This window comes from Anopheles ziemanni, chromosome 3 (genome assembly GCF_943734765.1).
Source record: "Anopheles ziemanni chromosome 3, idAnoZiCoDA_A2_x.2, whole genome shotgun sequence".
Taxonomy (NCBI): domain Eukaryota; kingdom Metazoa; phylum Arthropoda; class Insecta; order Diptera; family Culicidae; genus Anopheles; species Anopheles ziemanni.
In genome coordinates, this window is record NC_080706.1 from 61,596,549 (window position 1) to 61,616,607 (window position 20,059).

The 20,059-nt window shown below is 39.8% G+C and overlaps 2 protein-coding genes across 2 annotated transcripts; both read right to left on the reverse strand.

The window, feature by feature from the left end:
• Positions 1-716: 716 nt before the first annotated feature.
• Positions 717-4,017, reverse strand: LOC131285188 (uncharacterized). Its single transcript, XM_058314050.1, has 4 exons — positions 3,857-4,017; positions 3,675-3,791; positions 3,404-3,616; positions 717-740 (listed from the first exon to the last, which is right to left on the reverse strand). Exons 1-4 carry the CDS (start codon positions 3,956-3,958, stop codon positions 717-719), a joined length of 456 nt encoding a protein of 151 aa, XP_058170033.1. The 5' UTR covers positions 3,959-4,017.
• A 1,376-nt stretch (positions 4,018-5,393) lies between these two features.
• Positions 5,394-19,657, reverse strand: LOC131286369 (uncharacterized). The gene is made up of 12 exons (XM_058315315.1): positions 19,521-19,657; positions 12,205-12,478; positions 11,950-12,153; positions 11,778-11,892; positions 11,285-11,682; positions 11,028-11,210; positions 10,727-10,954; positions 7,370-7,955; positions 6,399-6,520; positions 6,200-6,326; positions 5,906-6,129; positions 5,394-5,617 (listed from the first exon to the last, which is right to left on the reverse strand). The coding sequence occupies exons 1-12, from the start codon at positions 19,548-19,550 to the stop codon at positions 5,466-5,468; spliced, it is 2,643 nt and encodes an 880-aa protein (XP_058171298.1). The 5' UTR covers positions 19,551-19,657; the 3' UTR covers positions 5,394-5,465.
• Between the last annotated feature and the right edge of the window lie 402 nt (positions 19,658-20,059).

Below are 20,059 nucleotides of genomic sequence, written 5' to 3' on the forward strand. Positions count from 1 at the left end.
TATAATCTTATTGTATCGTATTGGCGATTTAAAATACAAAATAAACTGGTTAAGTTGTAACCAATTACCAATAACTAAATTTAAGTTGTAACCAATTATCAATAACTAAATCAACAGGTCCACGCCACAGGTGTGGGATCGAATCTCGAGTCTGGCACCTCCCGGTATTACGAATGGCTGACCACCGATCTATAATATAACGTCTTTCGGTATATTCATCAGGAACTCTCTTCTGAGAAAGGCGTTGTCCCACTAGGGGATGTCGTGCCACATAAAAAATAAATAGGTTATAATCTATTACGTGGTTATTAAATAAGTTTATGATTCATGATTGAAACACATTTATTTTTTTTTGCATTTTTAGTACTTTTTGATCATATTTAATCAGGCGTAATATTGAGCATGGGGGGGTGCCCATGGCGCAGCGGTAGCGCGAGGAAATACCACGCCACAGGTATGGGATCGAATCTCGAGTCTGGCACCTCCCGATATTACGAACGGCTGACCACCGATCTATAATATACCGTCTTTCGGTCACCGAAAACTCTCCTCGGAGAGAGGCCTTGTCCCCCCACTAGGGGATGTCGTGCCACATAAAAAAAAAATTGAGCATACAACTAAACGTGCTCGGGTTTTCTTCTACAACTCTCGCATACATTGACTTAATTTAATTTTGAATCAACGCAAAACTGACCGTACAGATCAGCTACTACCTGCTAGGCGATTTCGAGCAAATCGTCCTACGTGTTACAAACATCGAGCAGTTTTGTATCACGTAGGACGTTCAACCGCCTACCCGGGTAGTTTTTGGAATTTTGTTTTGTTTTAACTTTTGATTGGATTTATGTATCGGCATGAAACTTTTAGAATTCGTAGACACTCATTTCCGAGGAAAATTCATTTTCTATCGTTTTTATAAAGAAAATTTTTTTTTCAAGGAATTTAAATAATTTTTATTCGCGTTTTTGGTTGATACCCCTCAAACGTTCAACCGGACTACCCGGGTAGTCCATACATTTTGTATGGGAGATTCCGTTTTCCTGTACTTCAGACTAAATATCTTTTTATTGAGATGTTGGATCGATTTGAAATTTCCAGTGAAGAAACTCGGGGGTGTTTTCCAAATTATTGTATAACTTTCATAATTTTAAAAATTCATAAAGTATGTTAATTTGAGGTTTCAAAAAATTTTAGCCTTCACATCTACAACCATTTATCTGTGTAGTTCATATATTTTACATAGTAGTTTGATTTTTCTATTTAAGTACTGATATCTTTGCACTTAGATACTTAACTACTTGAAATTTTTTGGAAAGTTGCATAAATCATAAATCATAAATCAAAACATTGTAAAAATTAATAAACTCTCAGTCGCTTCAAGTGGGAATTTTCAAAATTTCATTCATTCTTCATGCTTCAACTGGGAACAGAGTTTTGTCCGTTATTTAATTCTTTTTCCAAGGAAATGCTGTTTCTAGTAATTTTTTTATATGTCTGTTCGGTTTTATCTATTCTAAGGATTGAATTTTTGCATAACTCTAACTTTTACTTAGCTTTGATTGTACTTTGAATGACACACATAGTCAAATAGAAGCGGATTAATAAACGTGTTTGTGGCGCGCATTTTCTGAACAAAATGATATGTAGCATACTTGTAGTTAATATTAGATTAAGATTTTAAGACCTAAACGTAAGGCATAAATGTTTAAATTATAGAATTCGTGTTTCTGAATGAAACAATCCTATTTGAACATTTAACATTTCAAAAATATTTTTGGAAAAAAATTGAATAAATTTCTGAAAATTTCAAGCAATTCAGTTTCAATGATCAAAGATATGTATGCTGAAATACAAAAAATGCAAACTCTTATCTACACATGCAGAAAATGCAAACTCTTATCAAAATGATGGAGCTACACATAGATGCACTCATAGATCATAGATGTGAAGGGTGAATTTTTTGGAACCTCAAATTAACATACTTAATGAATTTTTAAAATTATGAAAGTTATACAATATTTTGGGAAACACCCTCAAGCATCTTCACTTAAAATTTCAAATCGATCCGACGTCTAGATAACAAGTTATTTAGTCTGAAGTACAGGAAAACGGAGTCTCCCATACAAAATGTATGGACTCCCCGTTTAGTCCGGTTGTACGTCTACGTAGGTAGCTTTGGTTGAACGGGTGACGGTTAACTAGGTGTAATTTAACAGTTTCCTTTTTTTGTATGTACTTTTGAATGACTGCGAAGGGCTACTAATTGAATGAAGCGCTTGCCACATACAGAACACTCGTGTGGTCGTTCGCCAGTGTGGGTCATTATATGACGTTTCAGCGATTCTTTCTTACCAAAAGATCGACTGCAGTGCGTGCAGCTGAACGGTGTTAGTTTTTGATGCACAGTTTTCACGTGGGTAGCAAGATTACCTGAATGAGCCAAACAAAATACCAGAAAAATAAAAAGGTTTTTGAATTTTTTTTAAGCGAGATATCTGAAATCAGTTTAATCTGGATTCAAAAATGATAGAAATCCTTCATAACGCATGAGTGGTTGTAATATAGTTAAAGTGACTCCAAATTTTAAAATAATTATGAAATCGTCTAAAATCTCATTAGGCAAATTTTGTTTCAAGTTATCCAGGTTAAACTGTATAAGAAAAATATTCATAATACCTGTATTCATGAAAATTTTGGTACAGAATCCACATGGGAAGGTTCTTTCCTTCGTATGATAATTCATATGTACTCTTAGCTCGTGCATTGTCGTCTTCTTGAGACCACATTGAGGACATGTATGATTTTTTATGCCCTGGTGGCGCATGGTATGCTCCTTTAGCTTGTGTGAAGTAGGATATCTTTTATCACATACTGCACAGTGAAATGGCATGTTTCCGGTATGAATATAGGAATGTTTCTAGAAAAGGCAACATTATAGTTGTAAATAATTTTTACTTCACACGTTTGCTTTGAAATTTTCAAAACCGTTTGCTACTCTTACCTGCAACGATCCTTTGGAAGAGAATGTTTTGCCACATAACTCACACACAAACGTCGTTGGAGCGGGTTTAGTGTACTCTGGATTGTGCTTTTTGCGGTGATGCAACATACCTTGCTTATTTGTGAATGCCAATTCGCACCCGGCGAAATCGCACTTGAAGGAGGTCCTTGGCGCATCGCTCCGACGCTCTGTGTGCTTTTGAAGCACATGCAGCTTAAGACTGTGCCATCTGATGAATGATTTCCCGCAAAGTTTACATAATGCAGGCTTAAGCCCTTGGTGCACCCTTACATGTCCCTCCAGATGATTTTTCATGCGAAATTTTTTTCCACATAAATGGCACTCTGGTACTTGTAACGTGCTCCTCTTTTCACTGCTATCTGACGAATCGTTGGCACACACCTCATTATCGTTTTGTACGTCGCTTTCAAAGGCTCTGTCGTTTGATTCATTTTCTACGACTGTTTTCAATTTTTTCCCAGAACTTGGCTGCCTGTTATCTTCGATCGCAGTATTTGTATTATTGAGTAGTTTATCATCAGCACACAACGCACCTTCGATTTTATCTTCAAACTTTACCAATGGCGACGGTGAAACATCTACGACTCTAGAATGCTGTTAAAATATAGGAATTAATGATCAAGGAAATTTCTCCAGTTGAATGCAAACACACCTGACTTAGCTTTGTGCATACTTTAATGCAAAGCGAACGAAAGATCTCATACTGCAACAGTTTTTCTTCACATAAGTTGCATATTTTCAGCAAATTTATACCTTCCCAAACGGAAATCTGTGGAAAACACAACTTACGCATAACCTGTTTATAAACATGCTTATCCCTAATGTAGTAGTTACATCGATAGCAGTAATGCTGAAGAATATTTTAGCATGATCTGCTAAATCCTTGGACTGATCGGCATTGAACTTCTCTTCGCATAATATACAAACAGGCTCCATTCTAGTTATTGTTTAATAAATTATTTATGGTATAAAGGAACAACCTCAGACGAGTGATGCGATGTTTACGATTCTACAAAACAACTAATGTTTACCGGGTGTTGACAATTGTCAAATTTATCGAATCAAAACATCATAACACTGCTGGCTGCGTTACTAAGCATACATAAATGTATGAAACCCAAGTTCCTCCATTCAATTCTAGGGATGTAAGTACCTTGAGCAAAAAATCTCTACAGTGGTTGCTGCGTTTGCACGGTCAGATTGTAGCATCCAGCTTATTATTGTTACTTTTCCATAGGAGAATGAAGAATTTTGGGATTTGCAAAATTAAACATACTATCCAACACGGGGTCCACACTACAGCGCGACGTCCCGTCACAAAACGCGACGCCGCCTGACAGGCGGCTGAACTCCATACAAAAAAAATGTCGCACAAATCGCGCTACTGTAGAGCGGAAAACGAGACGTCGCGCTAGCTCTTGTCAAATGTCAATTCGAAACGAAAACAAACCAACAGCTGGAAAAACGTAAACAAGCCGAAACACAAACGCGAACAAAACGAGCAATATTCTTCACGAAACATCGGATTTTTCGTTGTACTACTTGTCTCTAGCCTTCACAAATGTAATTCAGTTATGAAACTCAGTTTTAATTAATTTTTTTTACCAAAGATTTTTCGGGTGCCGTAACGTAAACAAACTGCACTCAACAAGTAGGAGATGACAGAGAAATATATACCTTTTACGGTGGGGCAAAATATCGTCGATGTTTGTCTTCTTCTTCTTCTTCTTGGCGTAACGACCTCTTGGTCATGCCTGCCCGTTAAGGACTTACGAGACTTGTTTCCCTGTTGTACGTGGATAGCCAGTCCTCTCGTACAGGGGAGGGTCCGGTCTCGGTTGGACACCTTGGTGTGGACCCCGATTTACGAGCAGCCAGGGCACAACTGCAAATTTGGTATGTTTCATACCCGTGAAACCATGGGTACTATGATCCAAAATTTCCAATTAACACGTTAAGCGCTACGTCGGCCCCGTGGGGCCGACAGTGTTCTTCCCCGTAAGCCGGCGTCGGTCTGCTCGGGCCGACAGAGCCCGTTGGGTAGGCCGGCGTTTCTACGAATCGCTGGCAGAACGGGAAGTAGTACAATTTGCGCGTAGCGCTTAACGTGTTAACCGGTTAAGAGATTTTGGCGAAGACCTCCCACACCAAGCTTTGACCCTTCCTCTCTTTTTTTTACTGATCTTGATACTATCATTTGCAATTGCTTATTGAAAAATAAAATTGAATAAGGTCCGCATGCTTGATTCTTTTGTTTATTTATTGTTCTTCTTTTTTATTTTTAGTTGGTTCAGATAGCTTAAACTCTAAAATTATTAAGTATTATTGTTTTTACCCTATGTTTTGAATGCCAGTATGCATTTTAGTGAGTTCCAAAATCTGCTCATTCATCATGCGACCACCGATGTCTCTTCCGTCCGTCTGCTTTGGTGAACCATCAAGTTTAGGCAGCCTGGTCGAGTTGAAGTCGTTTGTCCTTGAGGGCGATCGAGTCGCGAAGGATAATAACGATCAACGGTACACTGCCCATCAACATACAAACCCCCATGCAATAGAAGCAGATCTCGTACCCTCCGGAGACATCGCGCAGTAAACCTATATAGCATTGGGAATGAGTTGTGTTGTGATGTGGAGATGAAAGATTGAAACATTTGCATGATGGTTAATTGGTTTTCGACGCGGGCGGACGGACGAACAGGTGAACGATCAAACGAGTGGAGCGAAGGAAAGGCGAACATCGAGAAAGAAAGCAAGAAAGAAGAAAGAAAAGAAGACAGTGCAAAAAATATGTTAGTAACGTTGAGAAGTTCTGGCTGCACCAACACGGGCTGGCGGTGGGAAGGGCGACGGAATCGATAATTCTGTTTTCCGTCGGTTAAAAACCTGCTAGTGGTGGCACCGAGATTGCACCAATACTTTGGAACATCCGAACCAAGCCATAGCTGGAGCTAATGCGCTCCGTCCCAAACAGATCGGCCAGCAGTACCGGAACCAGGAGGTACCAGCTACCCAGACACAATCCGTAACAGCCGGCACTGATCACTATGATGAACCAGGTATTACTGCTCGACGGTATAGTGAGCACCGCCGTACCTGCGCCTAGAATGCTACAAAGAAATAGAATCCAACGGTTAGGAGAAAAGGTCATCCGACCAGGGGGACTTCCAATCTAATTACCAAACAATGTACGCCTTCTTGCGGTCAAACAGGTCCAAGTCGGACAGCCATCCCAAAGCCAACCGCCCTACCAAGTCTAAGGCCGCACTTACAGCAACCAAATATCCTGCTTCTGATTTGGTATATCCTGTAGAAAACAAAATAATTTAATAGTTAAGTTACTAGTTGCAAGTCTGGCTAGGGCACGCTGAATGCTTACCGGCTGAAATGACATACGCCGGTAAGTAGTAAAGCATATACGGACATCCCACCGACATTAAAGCTACCGAGAGGCACATTAGTATGAACGTGATCTCCTGCAGGAGCGTAATGTCTAGATATCTGTGGTAATGAAAAGAAAAAACAACACATTAGTATGGTTGAAGTAGGTCCAAACCAAATGATGCAAAGAGGGTTTGCTTGAAGTAGAAGAGAGAATAAGGTAGAAACATAAGCGCTCCCACAGTTCGAGGACACATGAAATTAGGCTATTGAGCAATTCGTGTTTAATCAACATTGTGGCTATTTTAGTGTAGAGCAGGGATGTCAAACATACGGCCCGCGGGCCACATGCGGCCCGCAAGCACATCGGATCCGGCCCGCGACCCCTTTGAGGTAATACATCGAAAGTTTGGATCTTTGAGTATTAGCTATTGTTTGAATAGTAAAATGTTTTTTTGTTGAATTGAATGAATTGCAAGAGAACTGAACGAACGTCAATTTCATCAATTTCTATAAGAAAGTGATATACAACTTTGATCCACATCACGCCGATGATATTGCGGTTGACAAGAGCAAAGATTTCACAAAGATTTTCGTGACAAGCGAATAGTGTAAATACAAAACAAACGTTATGAACTAGAAGAGCATTCTTAATAAAATAACAGATGTGGAGCAATAAGTTAGCTGTAGTAATAATGCACATATACTTTTTTTTAAATCTTTACCAAAATGCACAATAGTGTTAAAGAAAATTTATCTTTTACTGAAAATTGTATTTTACGAGAAGTAATTTTATAAGTAATGTAATATTTTAAACATTTGAAGGTGTTAATTACGATTGACTGTTTGGATCAAATCACACTGATAAGAACATATTTTCATCAATCCAATAAATGGGGCGAAATGTGGCCCGCGAGGTCAAACGAGTTTGACATCACTGGTGTAGAGAGTATTAAATCGAACACTTACTGGCTAATCTTCTCCGCTAGGGTCATTTTGTAGGCTGGGTAATGGTCGTCATCGAAGATTTCATTGAGATCGCCTACTGGGGTCGGAATGATCATGCTCTTACTTAAACCACGGTTGTTGTTCTGGGCCAATGCCTTCACTGGTACCATCGTACACAGCGTGCTCGAGCTCAGCACCGTAGGCACAGTAGCGGCCGCTGAGTCCTTGTTAGTTCCTAGCGCCGCCTTGTCCAGCTCATTTGTGGCCATCAGCAGCGGGCCAAGTAGCGGTGCTTCTCCGCAAGCGCCCCCACCATCGGCCGCCGCTAGTGTCAATTGTGATCCGACCGGTTCCGCCGCCTGAAGCCGGGCCTGTGTTTCCTGGCGCTGCTGGTGAAGCTGTTGCTTGTACCGCATGCTGTTCCGCTTCGAGTCATACCCGCTGCCCCGATTCCTATAGACGCAGGTCGAATCGGTGCTCAGATCTTCGACCGAGTGCAGTATGCTGCAGCTCCGAATCGACGCGATTGGCTTAAGAAAGATTGCACTCGAGAGGATATCTTTCAGTTCGTCTTCACTTTCTTGGAGCGTTTTTTCCGTAATGTTGACTAGAAAATGGGTGGGGTTCATACATAGTAGGCAAAATATAAGGTTATCCGCTCTTGCTAAACACACAGAACACAGAATCAAATAGGTAAAACGGTATAGGTTACGCGACATCGGGTACGGATAAGCCGGTAAGGGATGGCTAGGTTGCATCCATATCAACTCTGGTTTAGTGTCATTAAAGGAACGTTCCTCGTGCGGGCTACGTATTCCTAATCGCAAGTGTCCTTTTTTATCTACCCGTTATGTCGTTAAGCTGACTAGCATGAATGGGGACCCGGACGATTCCATTTCCTAGCGTAAGGCCAACTGTCTGTCGCATAGCTCCAATTGATGAATTATGTGTACACTAGAATGTCAATCACTGCGCTTCTTTACTTTTTTAATGCCAAAGCACATCAGTCCCGAACGTAAAATGTGAGCATTGGGAATGCTGGGGCCGAAAGGCTAGTCCGGGATTTCCATTTGAAATTTTCATAAAACACCGACCCCGACTTTCAGTACATTTCATCTTAATTGGCCAGGTGTCGCTTTTCAGTTGCTGCAGTTCAATCCTCGAACATTTGACACACATAACATAATTTCACACTGGCTGCAGCCTCATGAGACCACTAACCTTGTCCACTCACTCTCGTACAGCCTCCGCCGTATCGCATACAACACGCAGTCCGCGCCTTGAGAAAGTACATGCTTTTGATACATTACGAAACTATAATTCAAACATATTACTAACAACTCAATTTCCTGGCTTGAAACAGCTCATACGCTTAGGTTTATACTAGCATAAACCATTGCAATTAATTCATCTTATTGCTGCTCCACGATAAGATAAAGTTATAATTTTTCATCTGTTTGCAATCCAGTTAGCTCAATGTTTAGAATTTGTTAAAGATCTCGAATTTACCCTTGATTTTATAAACCTGGCTCTTGGGTATTAAAGCATACACTTTTCACCCAACATCTAATTAAAATCCACCATTATCTGGAGTCTGTCAAGCCAACGGTATTTTTGTTTCAAGCCTCAAAGGTCATTGATGAAAAACGTAAATTTAAACAATTGATGGAAAGTTGTGTGTGATAAATCAAAATTGATGACATACAATATTGGAAATTAAATATTACATGTTTTCCCAAGGACTCAACAAAACAACAAGTAAAACTAGTTTAAAACAATTGAAAAATGTACAGAATACTCAAAATAATGATTCTTATTAAGTGTACCACTATGGACTAGTACAAATTACAAATTGCATGTGATAATGTTATGGTTCTGAAGTAAAATATACTCATGATCGGACCGATATGCACGTATCCCCATACCTTTGCTGTACTATAGCGCCTTTTCTATGTTTTTTGCTCGAGACTCAGTACGAGACTTGTTACGGAAGCATTACAGCACCCAGGTTGCACACGTTGATGCGTCACATCACCACCCTTGACCAGGACACAGCGATTCGGTATACCGACGCTATTCCATGCCGTGGTTTGTGTTTTTCATCTGATTTCAACTTGTCAACGTATCTGATAAGTGATTCATTCTTTTTTCGCATTTGCATTGGGCTTGGTATAGGGGATTTGGCTACTTTAAACAAAGTACAGATGAGAGATATTTTATCTGCAAAAAATCTAGAAAAAATTAGAAGCGATTTTATGTGATGTTCATCATACTCTTTTTGGATTGAGTAATTAATTTCAGGTTCAATTTTTTTACCACAAAAGAATTTGCAGACGATTTGATTTTGTTTGTTTTTTTGTTGTGAGTGTTTAAAAGTGTCGTATCGAATTGCAAAAGAAGAGATGTTTAAGGAATAGTATGAGCCATGTAGAACAATATACTAATTGCCACCTTAAGTAAGTTACGGCCCTCGGTGTTCAAACAATCTGCTCATTTACAATTATCAGATGTATGATACTTGAGCAAAATGTTTTTAGCTAAAATTATAAGAGAACAATTTGCATTATGTTTGTATGAAAAAAACAAAACTGGTGATAGTGAATACGGTATATACAGTCGATTCCTCGACGTGGAAGAGCATTGAAGAATGACTTATTTTACTGCAGAATAAACCCGTCTCCATTTCAGCGAAGAAAACATCCTTACAAATCCCAAATCAAGTGGAATAGCGAGTAGAAACAAAGCAAAATGCAGAACTTATGTTAACTACCAGTCGGAGCAAAACTCTTCGGATCTTTGGTCAAGTACTATGTCTCATGCGATTGTTTGTCCCTAGCAACGTTGATGAAAACTAATGAATGACAATATATCCTCAAACACACATTGAGCAGCACAATACCACACTTACGATGAAGTTGCCCTGATGATGTCGAAGTTGCGCAAGACATCCTGATTCCGATTGCGTATTCTGTGTCTAATACAATAAAACACCCAATCTTAATTACTGAAACTATCTAAGCTGATGAGCGAAATGCCTATCGAACCCTATCACTAATCCGACAGAACTTGTGGAAAATGCGCAAAAGACGAAACGGATGGAATGCACAGAACATACCCCTTGGAGAATCTTGGCGAATGAAGCTAACGTGCGAAGGATCTCACTCTAAAAACGAACCGCTGAATACCCTGCAGTACATAGCAATCGAATTTGCAGTAAAAGTCCGAAAGTTTCGAAGTCAACTTGGTTAAAAACTAACCCCCTACACAACGTCATCTAGGTGTCTCGTATGAGTTAGTTCAGTGTAGTAGATCGAAAATAAATGTTGATACTAAAGCATGAGACAGCGCCAGGCGTCAAGTGATGTTGAGCGAACTTACCGAATTTGCTATCAATATTAAGACTATTGCGATTTTGATCATCAAGAAACAGGTCTTCCAAGCAGCGCTTACTGAGGTGATCCTCCGACGAACTCAAGTGGCCGAGGTTTTCGCGAAAGTCGGTACGAGAAGAAAACTGAGTGCCTTCCTTATGGGGCTCAACATCTTGTTTTTTCTCGAGTGGCCGGTACAAGGCACCGGATACGCACACGTGTAGCATACAGCCACCTAAAAACGGAAAAAGGTAAAAGAGTGTCTCTCTGTTTTGAGCTTAAGACACCGCAAATCTATCAAGACTTACCCAGTATCAGAAGGGTGCCATGAAATCCAAACAAGTGGATCAACCGTTCAATCAGCATTGGAAATACAAAACTTCCGGCGGCCGTTCCCGAGATCGTTATTCCGTTCGCTAGAGCACGGTGTTTTTCAAAATACTGGGAAACGATCACGATGCCTGGGGTTGTGGAGAGGCCACCTCCTATTCCTGTTGCATGAAAGATAATATTTTTAAAGATAATTGATGTTTACGAAACTTTACCTAAGCAATCCACCCAGTACCTGTAAGGATGCCAAAAGTAAACAACAGATGGTACATGCTGGTCGCAAAGTAGCTGAGTGTCAGTCCGAGCCCACAAAATACGCCGCCAATTATTACCACTATACGACAGGAGAATCGTTGGCACAGTGCACTAGAGAGCGGTGCTAGTACCAGGCACAGCGCCGATAGGATTGCCGGTATCCAAGAAGCGGTAGTGGCCGAGGCATTCGGAAAGTTCTCCATTATCTCCACATAGAGCACGCCGTACGATTTGACTAACCCGGCAACCCAGAACTGTACCGAGAAAGCACCGAAAACGATTACCCATCCGTAGCCTCCATCCGGCGGACTATCATCGTCGTCCTCGCTCGACTCAGATGCCACCTGCTTCCGCTGCTTCCGAAGATCAAGCCTTTGCCTGAAAGTAAAGTAGAGTAGAAACTTCATATGCTACTGCTTCCAACGTCGAGGTTCGATGTCAAAAACAATTCACTTGTCGCCATAGTGCCTTACTTTTTGCTACGTATTTCTCGAGATTTTGCTATCAGCGGCCGAGCAGTTAAACTCGAGACAGTCAGCAGGTTCTCGTTGTCATCCTCGTCCAGCTCGGTCGAAGGCTGCGGCTCCACTAGAAATGCAAGGACCACGAATTACAATCGCTACTACTAGCAGATCCTAAGGGGACATTCCCTACCAGTGTGCTGCTTGACTGGGTTATAGTGCGTATCAAGTGCCAGTGAGGATGGCCTAAGTAAAGTATCGCTGCGTGCAGCTCCAGCGGATGCCTTTGCTGGCAACGGACCACCGAAGACATCGAGCAAACTTGCGCTATCGTTAGCAGCTGGTCCATCGTTGCCACCAATTGCTGTCGTTGTCGCTGCCGCTGGTTCTCCTCGACAACCCTGTTCGATAAACTTGTTGGGTGATGCTTGTATGTTGCCTGCAGCGAGTGCCGGGTTTTGTAGCGTGTTGACGAGCGTTGGTTCCTTCCGGGCCGTAACCACCGGTGCAGACTGGATCGAAAACAGGGATCCGCTGTTTTCGAACTCCGCCAGCAGGGCGGCATTGACAGGGGCCCGACATCGCTGGTCCGGTATGGACGGATGGTAGACGCCGTCAAACAGATGGCTGTCATCCGCGTGGGGCTGTATTTCGATATCCTCCGAGAAGAGGCTTTGTGGTCGCAGGTACTGATTAAGACACTCCTGCGATGTCTGCAGAGAAAAACGTTTCAATTACTACCTCGTGACCAACCGAACAAGTTGTATATTTGATTTGTGTATATACCCGATATCAGAGATTGATGAAATAGTATTGCCATTGATAATTAAAAGTTTTGATAAGTCTTACTTAGCAAATAGTCAGTTGCGACATATTTGAATAAGGTCTCGAATTAGGAAAACATGAACTAAATTCCCAGCTTGATTCAAGCACAATGCGTCATGTCACAACTTCCTTGTTAAGTGAGTCAGAACTGGGTGAAGTAAAATATAAATTTCCAAATATAGATAATATCAATCAAGATCACGTTACAGAAAAATCGTGTATTTGCAGTTAATCGGTATAGATTTAAATTGGTTTCTGTGAAACACGATGATTCCGTTTTAAATTCAAATCGTTGAATTATTTAATCAATAACACACCACAATGCATGACAAGGTAAACTCTTGACAGAGCAAATTGTTTACTATGTTCTGCCAATTTGAATGGCTCACACGCGATACTACAAAGGATTAAGTCCTGATTTCAAGCCATGCAGATCGTCCACGCACACAGACCACGTAACCAACCTCCCTTTACCGAATGATAAATTATCTAGATATAGTACATAAACATTCATTTACATGTTATATGTGAAAATCGTTGGAAGATATATGCAATCGAATTCCAATTCGTTCAGTGAAAAGGAGATATCCTGACTGACCGAAAAACGATAACTGTAAACATTAATTTTTAAATGATTTTTGTTAAAAAAATACAAAGTAGAAGTGCAGTAGGGTATTTGCGGGACTTTTGGCCCTTGCATGTAATTTTGGCTCACTAGAAAGGAGATGATGATGATGAGTCCCACATCTTACCCCAACACAGGTTTGAGAATGACGGAGTTATCATATGTAAGATATTTGTTTAAACTTCAAAGCAAATCATGAAGTGGTGGGATCAAAGCGACCCTTCACGAAAAAGACCAGTCAGCAGTGTTATGCTTAATGAATCTTTCGATGAGATTCATTCATATGAATCTTCTGCAATGAGTGATTCGATTCACGAACCGAATCTTGGCGAGATGGCGTGGATTATGCGATCGAAAAAAAAAATGGGCCCTCAACCCAGTTTTGGCTGATGACTTTTCCTCCTTCCTGTGTCTTGAGGATTTTTTGTTTCATGAATCTTAATCAGATTTACACAACTTTAGTGCCCTCTCATTTTCTTCCTGCTTGTTTTCAAGCCCTAGCAAAGCCGGGTTTCATTAATCTTGGAGATTTCATGATTTAAATCAATCAAAGATTCATGAAGATTCCTGAATCTGAATCTGATTCGCGCAACACTACCAGTCAGCTCTCTTTTCCTTGCGTACAGCGGTTAGCACAACTTCCATAAGACGGCCAAAAATGCTCTCTCCTATTCGTGTAGCCGGTATCTCCCTTATCCAACATATGGAGGGGAGTTACCACTTTCCAGGATTGGCAAATTAAGCAAACCAGAGGAGGAGATCAATTAACACACTCATTTGAAATAAAAATACGCTTTGACCTGTGTTAATATCGATTTATTCTAGTTAAATACCAAATTTGAGAGCGATTACCTATATCAATATTTTTAGAGAAAATCGTTAAAATCTACGAAGCTGTCACTTTTTCAACCCATCATGCTGTAAGCAGATAGCTCGCACACCTTGAAATATAAGTAACCACTACGTAAAAACAATCGTAAATAATGTTTTTCTTAAGCTTTGACCTTTTTAAGGAATTATCAAAACATTACTTGACTTTTTGAGCTCGAAAAACAGTTTTAATTTAGATGTAAAAGTGGGCCAAAATATGTAGGGTAAGAGCTTCTATAGTGATGCTAATACCAATAGTTGTTGTAGTGGAACAAAATTCCAGATCTACGACGAAATAATTACAATGGAGATTTGTTCTTCTATGAAATGTTCTTTGATCTTCTGCGACGTGTTTAAACGATAAACCTTCCCCATTCCGTAATGAATTAAGGCCAAAAATTAATATTTTCCGAACAGGTTGTACTAATATGCTGGATTTCTGAAGAATTTTTAAATATGCTTCAAAAATAAGTCACAGTCAAAATATATTCCGTCATTTCCAAGTATTACCACCACTATAGGAACACGACACAACTAGGAAAAAAAATATGCTTTTTATCGAGTTGTGGTTTACGGTGAAAATAGATGTTATTGAGAAGAAAAGCCGTGTTTCAATCATAATAGGTATAGATATGTAAAATATTGTGTCCTTAACACTTATAAATTATACCATATTTTTAATTATATGACTAACTGCGCCACTATTGGCACCGTTACCCAATATTAAAATTTTATTTTAGATTTTCCTTTTTTCGCAAATTTGAGAAATCCTATCCAGAATGAAAACATGTGTGTAACTTACAAGCATGTTTGTATACAAGACAAAAAAGCAAAAAAAGACACATATTGATTCAATTTCTAATCGGGATGTTTCTGTGTTAACATTCAATGACGATTGATTTTCGTAAATTAAATTTATGTAAGTTCCTTTCTTTGTATACCACAAAATTCATCAAAATTGTTGCGCGGACAAAGCAAAACAAGATTGAATGGCATTTGTAAAACACGTTTTTCGCTGAGTCATACGAAGAAAAAAGGAAAGTTGATCAATATACTAGCATTGTTTCGCTTACACTACCAACTCTCTTTCGATTCCAGTGTAGTTCAGTAAAATGCGCATTTGGACCCAACCCGAACTTGTAACTCCATGAGGCACGAGCCATCGACAAAACTTTAAATTCTGGCGTAACCTATTGTGTCATTCGCTCATTCGTTGGACATAAGATGATTTGTTGATTGCACGATAAAAAAGTTTGTTTATCCTCCTCCCGACTAGCAAGGTTGTATACCGTCTGATTGGAATTAATAGCTCATTAAACTTTCCAAACAATATCGCAAGTTATGTTATGTATATTTTTGTCATGGGTCAGCGTAGACATTTTCTGATATAGTTTGTAGAACAATGCAGAAAATTTATGTTCAATGTATTTTTAATATTATTTTTACTTAAGTAACCAAACTGATTCCCATTACACCGAAACCTCATTTTCATGTCTGTAGTGTAGAAGACGTCTTTTATAGCAGCTAGTAGTACTTTCTTAATTTTCTGCAGAGCCAAGTTTAGTCACATGGTATGATATCCACTGTTTCCCTTCGGAGGTCTTGTATATAGGAAAAGATATCTTATGACTCAATGTTCCATTCCGTGCAACTATTTGTCTCAAGGGCAACACTTCCTGGCTCATTGTAGTTCATGCCATGCTCACCAATCCCTCAACCTATCACAGAAACATCCGACAGGACACCAGAAGGCAATTGTACCACCATCACGGCCAGGGCCGTTTCAAAATGGCCGTGCAGCTACCCTTTTCACATACCCCTCATCATCCCGGATTGATTGATTTTCCTGTGAGTCTAATGCTCGAGTACTCAAGAAAAAACAAAAAGCTACAGAAACACTATGGCGCTATATTTATACCTTCTTTCCACGTGAAACACATTGGAAAATAGAGCTTCTCGCTTCATCCATCATCATATGGATAAAAAGCAAGGCTCATGTCGTACCCTTCCTAATACCAGTATGACATCATTGAAACATTGCATCAGACTGATTGCTGTAGCAAGTCAATGTCAAAGTTTGATGCCTTCCAGCAAATGGTGATATTATCGTATCGTAATTGATTAAATTTTAAGGCGTTGTTCAAGCGGATACTTATACTGCTCTGCGGAATTATTCAGGCATGGCCTAAAGGATTTCCAGCGTCAACAAATGATCCCATTTTCAGCTATTTTGATCGTTCAAATATTTTGTCAGTATTTCACTATAATTTCAATAGATAAACCAAATAAAAAATATAAAACTAACAAATATTGTAAATAGATGCAGTATGTTGATGGATACAATAATTTTGAATAAATGCTTTTTTAATCATATAAAAAACATTTCTATAAAACCATAATAAACATAAAAGTAGAAGAAGTTGTTGTATCATTAATCAACATAAGAGAATTCTAATTTATCTATTTATCAATACTTTATCATCTGTAATGTGATTTTTGAAAGTGAAATTGAAATAAGGTAAGTGCTCTTATAGTGGAGCTAGTACCAATAGTGCTTGTAGTGGAACAAAATCCCAGCTCTACGACTAAATAAATAGAATGGAGATATTTGTTCTTTACGAAATGTTCTTTGATCTCCTGCGGAGTCTTCAAAAGATAAACCTTCCCATTCCTTAATAAATTAAGGCTCCAAAATTAATGTTTTCCGAACAGTACATTAATGTTTTCCGAACAGATATTAGTAAATCGTGGATGCTGGATTTCTTAAGAATTTATCAGATATACCATGATTTCCTTAAAGCCATAAATCCCTGCAAAATGCATTGGTTTTTTAGGTCAATGCATTGGTCTATGACCAAGACGATGCATCGGTTTATGAGTAATTTTGCCGTTTTGTTTGAACTATGCTTCAAAAATAAGTCACAGTCAAAATATATTCAGTCATTTCCAAGTGCTACCACCACTATAGGAACGCGATACCACAACCTATACTATAGGACCATATCGCCATTATACGAACAAACAACGAGGAAGAAAAATATGCTTTTTTGTGTATTTTTTATGGTTTACAGTGAAAATAGATGTTTTTCAAATCATATGATGTGTTCCGATCATAATTGGTATAAATATGTTAAATATTGTGTTCTTAACACCTAAAAATTACACCATATTGTTAGTTACATGACTAACTGCGCTACTATTGGTACCGTAACTCTATCATATCAATAAGCAGTTTGTGAAAGTATCAAACAGGGAAAAACATTGTGATCGAACTAAAACACTTCGATTACACTAGACTATTCAAAAGTTTATTTAAACCACAAAGTTATGCCATAGAATTTTATAAACAAAAATTTTTTAAACACAAATCAATAAGTTAAAACTACAGATAATTGTGAATTAATTTTTTTTTTTCATGTTATTAGACTACTTTCGAAATCTTTGAAACAAATCATATTAAAATTATAACATCTAGTTAAAAGTTATATGAAGTACATGGATCATATCACGAAAAAAAAAATTGGGATTGAATATTTGATTTGAAAAAAAAACTTTATTAACACTAGAATCCAAAGAGCGATCATTTTGACCGAAACGCAATTTCCGATATTCATGTATCGAGAACGACGCAACATTTTTTAATAAAAAATTAAGGCGTTTCTTAAAATCCAAAGTTACATCTTTGGACAAAACTAGTCCCGAGAACCAAGTTGACCACCCCTATAATGCTTTTTAGCGATCATTTTGACCGATCTTTTTAACACGCTATTTTTACGTATATTTGTTGACTATATTTGGTCGTTTCTGGTTTTTTTATGCATCTCTCCTTCCGCTTGCTCGGTGTAAAGCAAAAAGGACCGTTATAATAATCTCGGAGCTACTGAGGATATAAACATACAATTCGAGATATTTAAGAAATGAAAAACTAGATTAACACTGCATACTAGTGAATAGACAGTGAATGAAATGAATACTATATTATTTTGATAAAAGTTTATCTTCATTGGTGCACTGCACTGTCGTGCGACATTTTACTTAACTTCGATCGAAAAACATTATACATGAAAATTTGATTACATTAACACGATATAGGAAACGATTAAGTTTTCATTATCATCCGGATATGCATTCCAGAACAAGACCTTGCGAGAAGCTCTGACCTAATTAACGGCTCAAGGTCGTTTAGAGCATGATAGGGTTCTTTTGCTACTGTTGGCAAATGAACACCTGCTACAAGTACTTTTATTTTACCATAATTTTAGTAAGGTTCATGCGAAACGCAAAACTGTGTTTTTTTATCGTTCACCACTTCTCATCAACTAAGAAGCGGCAAACAACATTTTTTGATAATTTATTAATACCGCAAAAGCAACAAACAACCGCAGTGCACAAAGCAAACATGACACATATTGTGTCTGGGGCAGCAGAATCCTTGCGGTAAAATGCGGCAAGCATATAGCTTAACCTGTGCTGCCTGGATTCATTTAACAGTCCCGGCTTTGACCTACATTTTAGGCTGCAGCCGAACGGACTGCGGCGTATAGCTGCTGGCCAATCGTTTGTGGCGACACAAAGAAACCAGAGTGGCATCTATTTCAAGTCCAGCATCCCTCTAGAGGCGGAAAATTAAGTAGAGCAAAATGGAAACCAGTAGCTCGCGGACTTGTCAAGTCGCGAGCCACGGTATGCGAGCTCTTACATTCTCTAGTCGCATGTGACAACTTTGGTAGCAGCAATTTTAATTAATAACCCACAACCCCATGCCCGAGGAATAGCATTGCATCCGGCACAAAACCGAGAATTCTGGAGTTCAGCTGCTTCCATCCACAACTTGTGGAGGAGTTCAGGAAGCCGAAGCGAGAGACGTTGAGGGTGAAAAGAAACGTGCACGTTTCGTAATCATATAGAGCGCAGACACGACGAGTAGAGTTAGTCCTGCAGTCAAGAACAGGGAAGTGGATTGAGGTATAGAGTGAGGGTCTACAATACCCAACATCCGTCTACCCAATCGTCCACGAAAAAGTCCACCACTGTCCTCGCTCACAATCAGCCTCCGTCAGCGGCACTATCCTGCGCAAGTACATACACCACGCTCCTGCACCTCCGGCATCGCAGCCTTATCATCGTCGCGCAGTAGGCAAATCGTGAGCGACTCTTTCCCCCAATCGAACAATGGTATCTGCTGACCGGGGGATAAGCGACGAACAGGGCAACAGCAAGGGCAGTCGCCGAGAGCCTTCCCACCAATGGAGGGAGTTATCGATTTTCCACGAACTTGTGCAGCTGCTGCAACAGTGGCGTTTCCCAGCGTCACCCGCAGTGGCGGAAAATCCCGACCTACCAGTCTGTGCGAGTCGCCCGGTTCCGTAACGTTGTAAAAAAATCCACTTACTCAAAAAACCCATGTCCACCTCGTTCCCCCGGCGGGTACTCACCTGGAGATTCCATTCTTTTGGCAGAGACATTTTTCGTAGATAGATGTGGCGAACTTTCCGTTCTTGAAACTTGGTTTCATTGGACTAACTGTGTGGGTAGTTGTTCGTCGCCGGCAGTTGGAGATGGCGAGGTTGGCTTTTCCTTGCGTTCGCGACCACCGATTCGGTCCGCCGTGCCTGGCTGTCTTGTTCGCCGTTGTTACGAGATATCCCGTAACTCGGTCGCGTGGTTTAATTTCTTCTGTATCTTTCTCTCTCCCTCCCCCTTTCTTGCCGCGTGCTGCTGGTAGTCTCGATGAGGAGTATTCACTTTTCGTCAAGAATCTTCTCCCCTGCCAACGAATACTGTGTGTCGTAATGATCCTCAAGGACCGCACCAGCAAATGCACTACTCAGTTATACGCTTTCATTGCGTTTCGGGGTTTACTTTATCCGCGGCGATAGTCATAAGAGTTCTTGTTTCCCCGCTTCACCAAACTTAATTCCACCACCGCTTGTGCAGGAGGTGTATCTGTTCCACAATGGAGGAGTTTCTAGTA

What these genes read in the sequence shown, in the direction of transcription:
- LOC131286369 (XM_058315315.1), bottom strand. Translation starts at nt 19,550, where the DNA reads ATGTCTCTGCCAAAAGAATGGAATCTCCAG. An exon ending in CGAGAAATACGTAGCAAAAA is followed by an intron (nt 11,683 to 11,777) that starts GTAAGGCACTAT and finishes CTTTACTTTCAG; the next exon opens with GCAAAGGCTTGATCTTCGGA. An exon ending in AAGAAGGCGTACATTGTTTG is followed by an intron (nt 6,130 to 6,199) that starts GTAATTAGATTG and finishes ATTTCTTTGTAG; the next exon opens with CATTCTAGGCGCAGGTACGG.
- LOC131285188 (XM_058314050.1), bottom strand. Translation starts at nt 3,958, where the DNA reads ATGGAGCCTGTTTGTATATTATGCGAAGAGAAGTTCAATGCCGATCAG. An exon ending in TCAGCATTACTGCTATCGAT is followed by an intron (nt 3,792 to 3,856) that starts GTAACTACTACA and finishes TGTTTTCCACAG; the next exon opens with ATTTCCGTTTGGGAAGGTAT. An exon ending in ACGTACAAAACGATAATGAG is followed by an intron (nt 741 to 3,403) that starts GTGTGTGCCAAC and finishes TGTAACACGTAG; the next exon opens with GACGATTTGCTCGAAATCGC.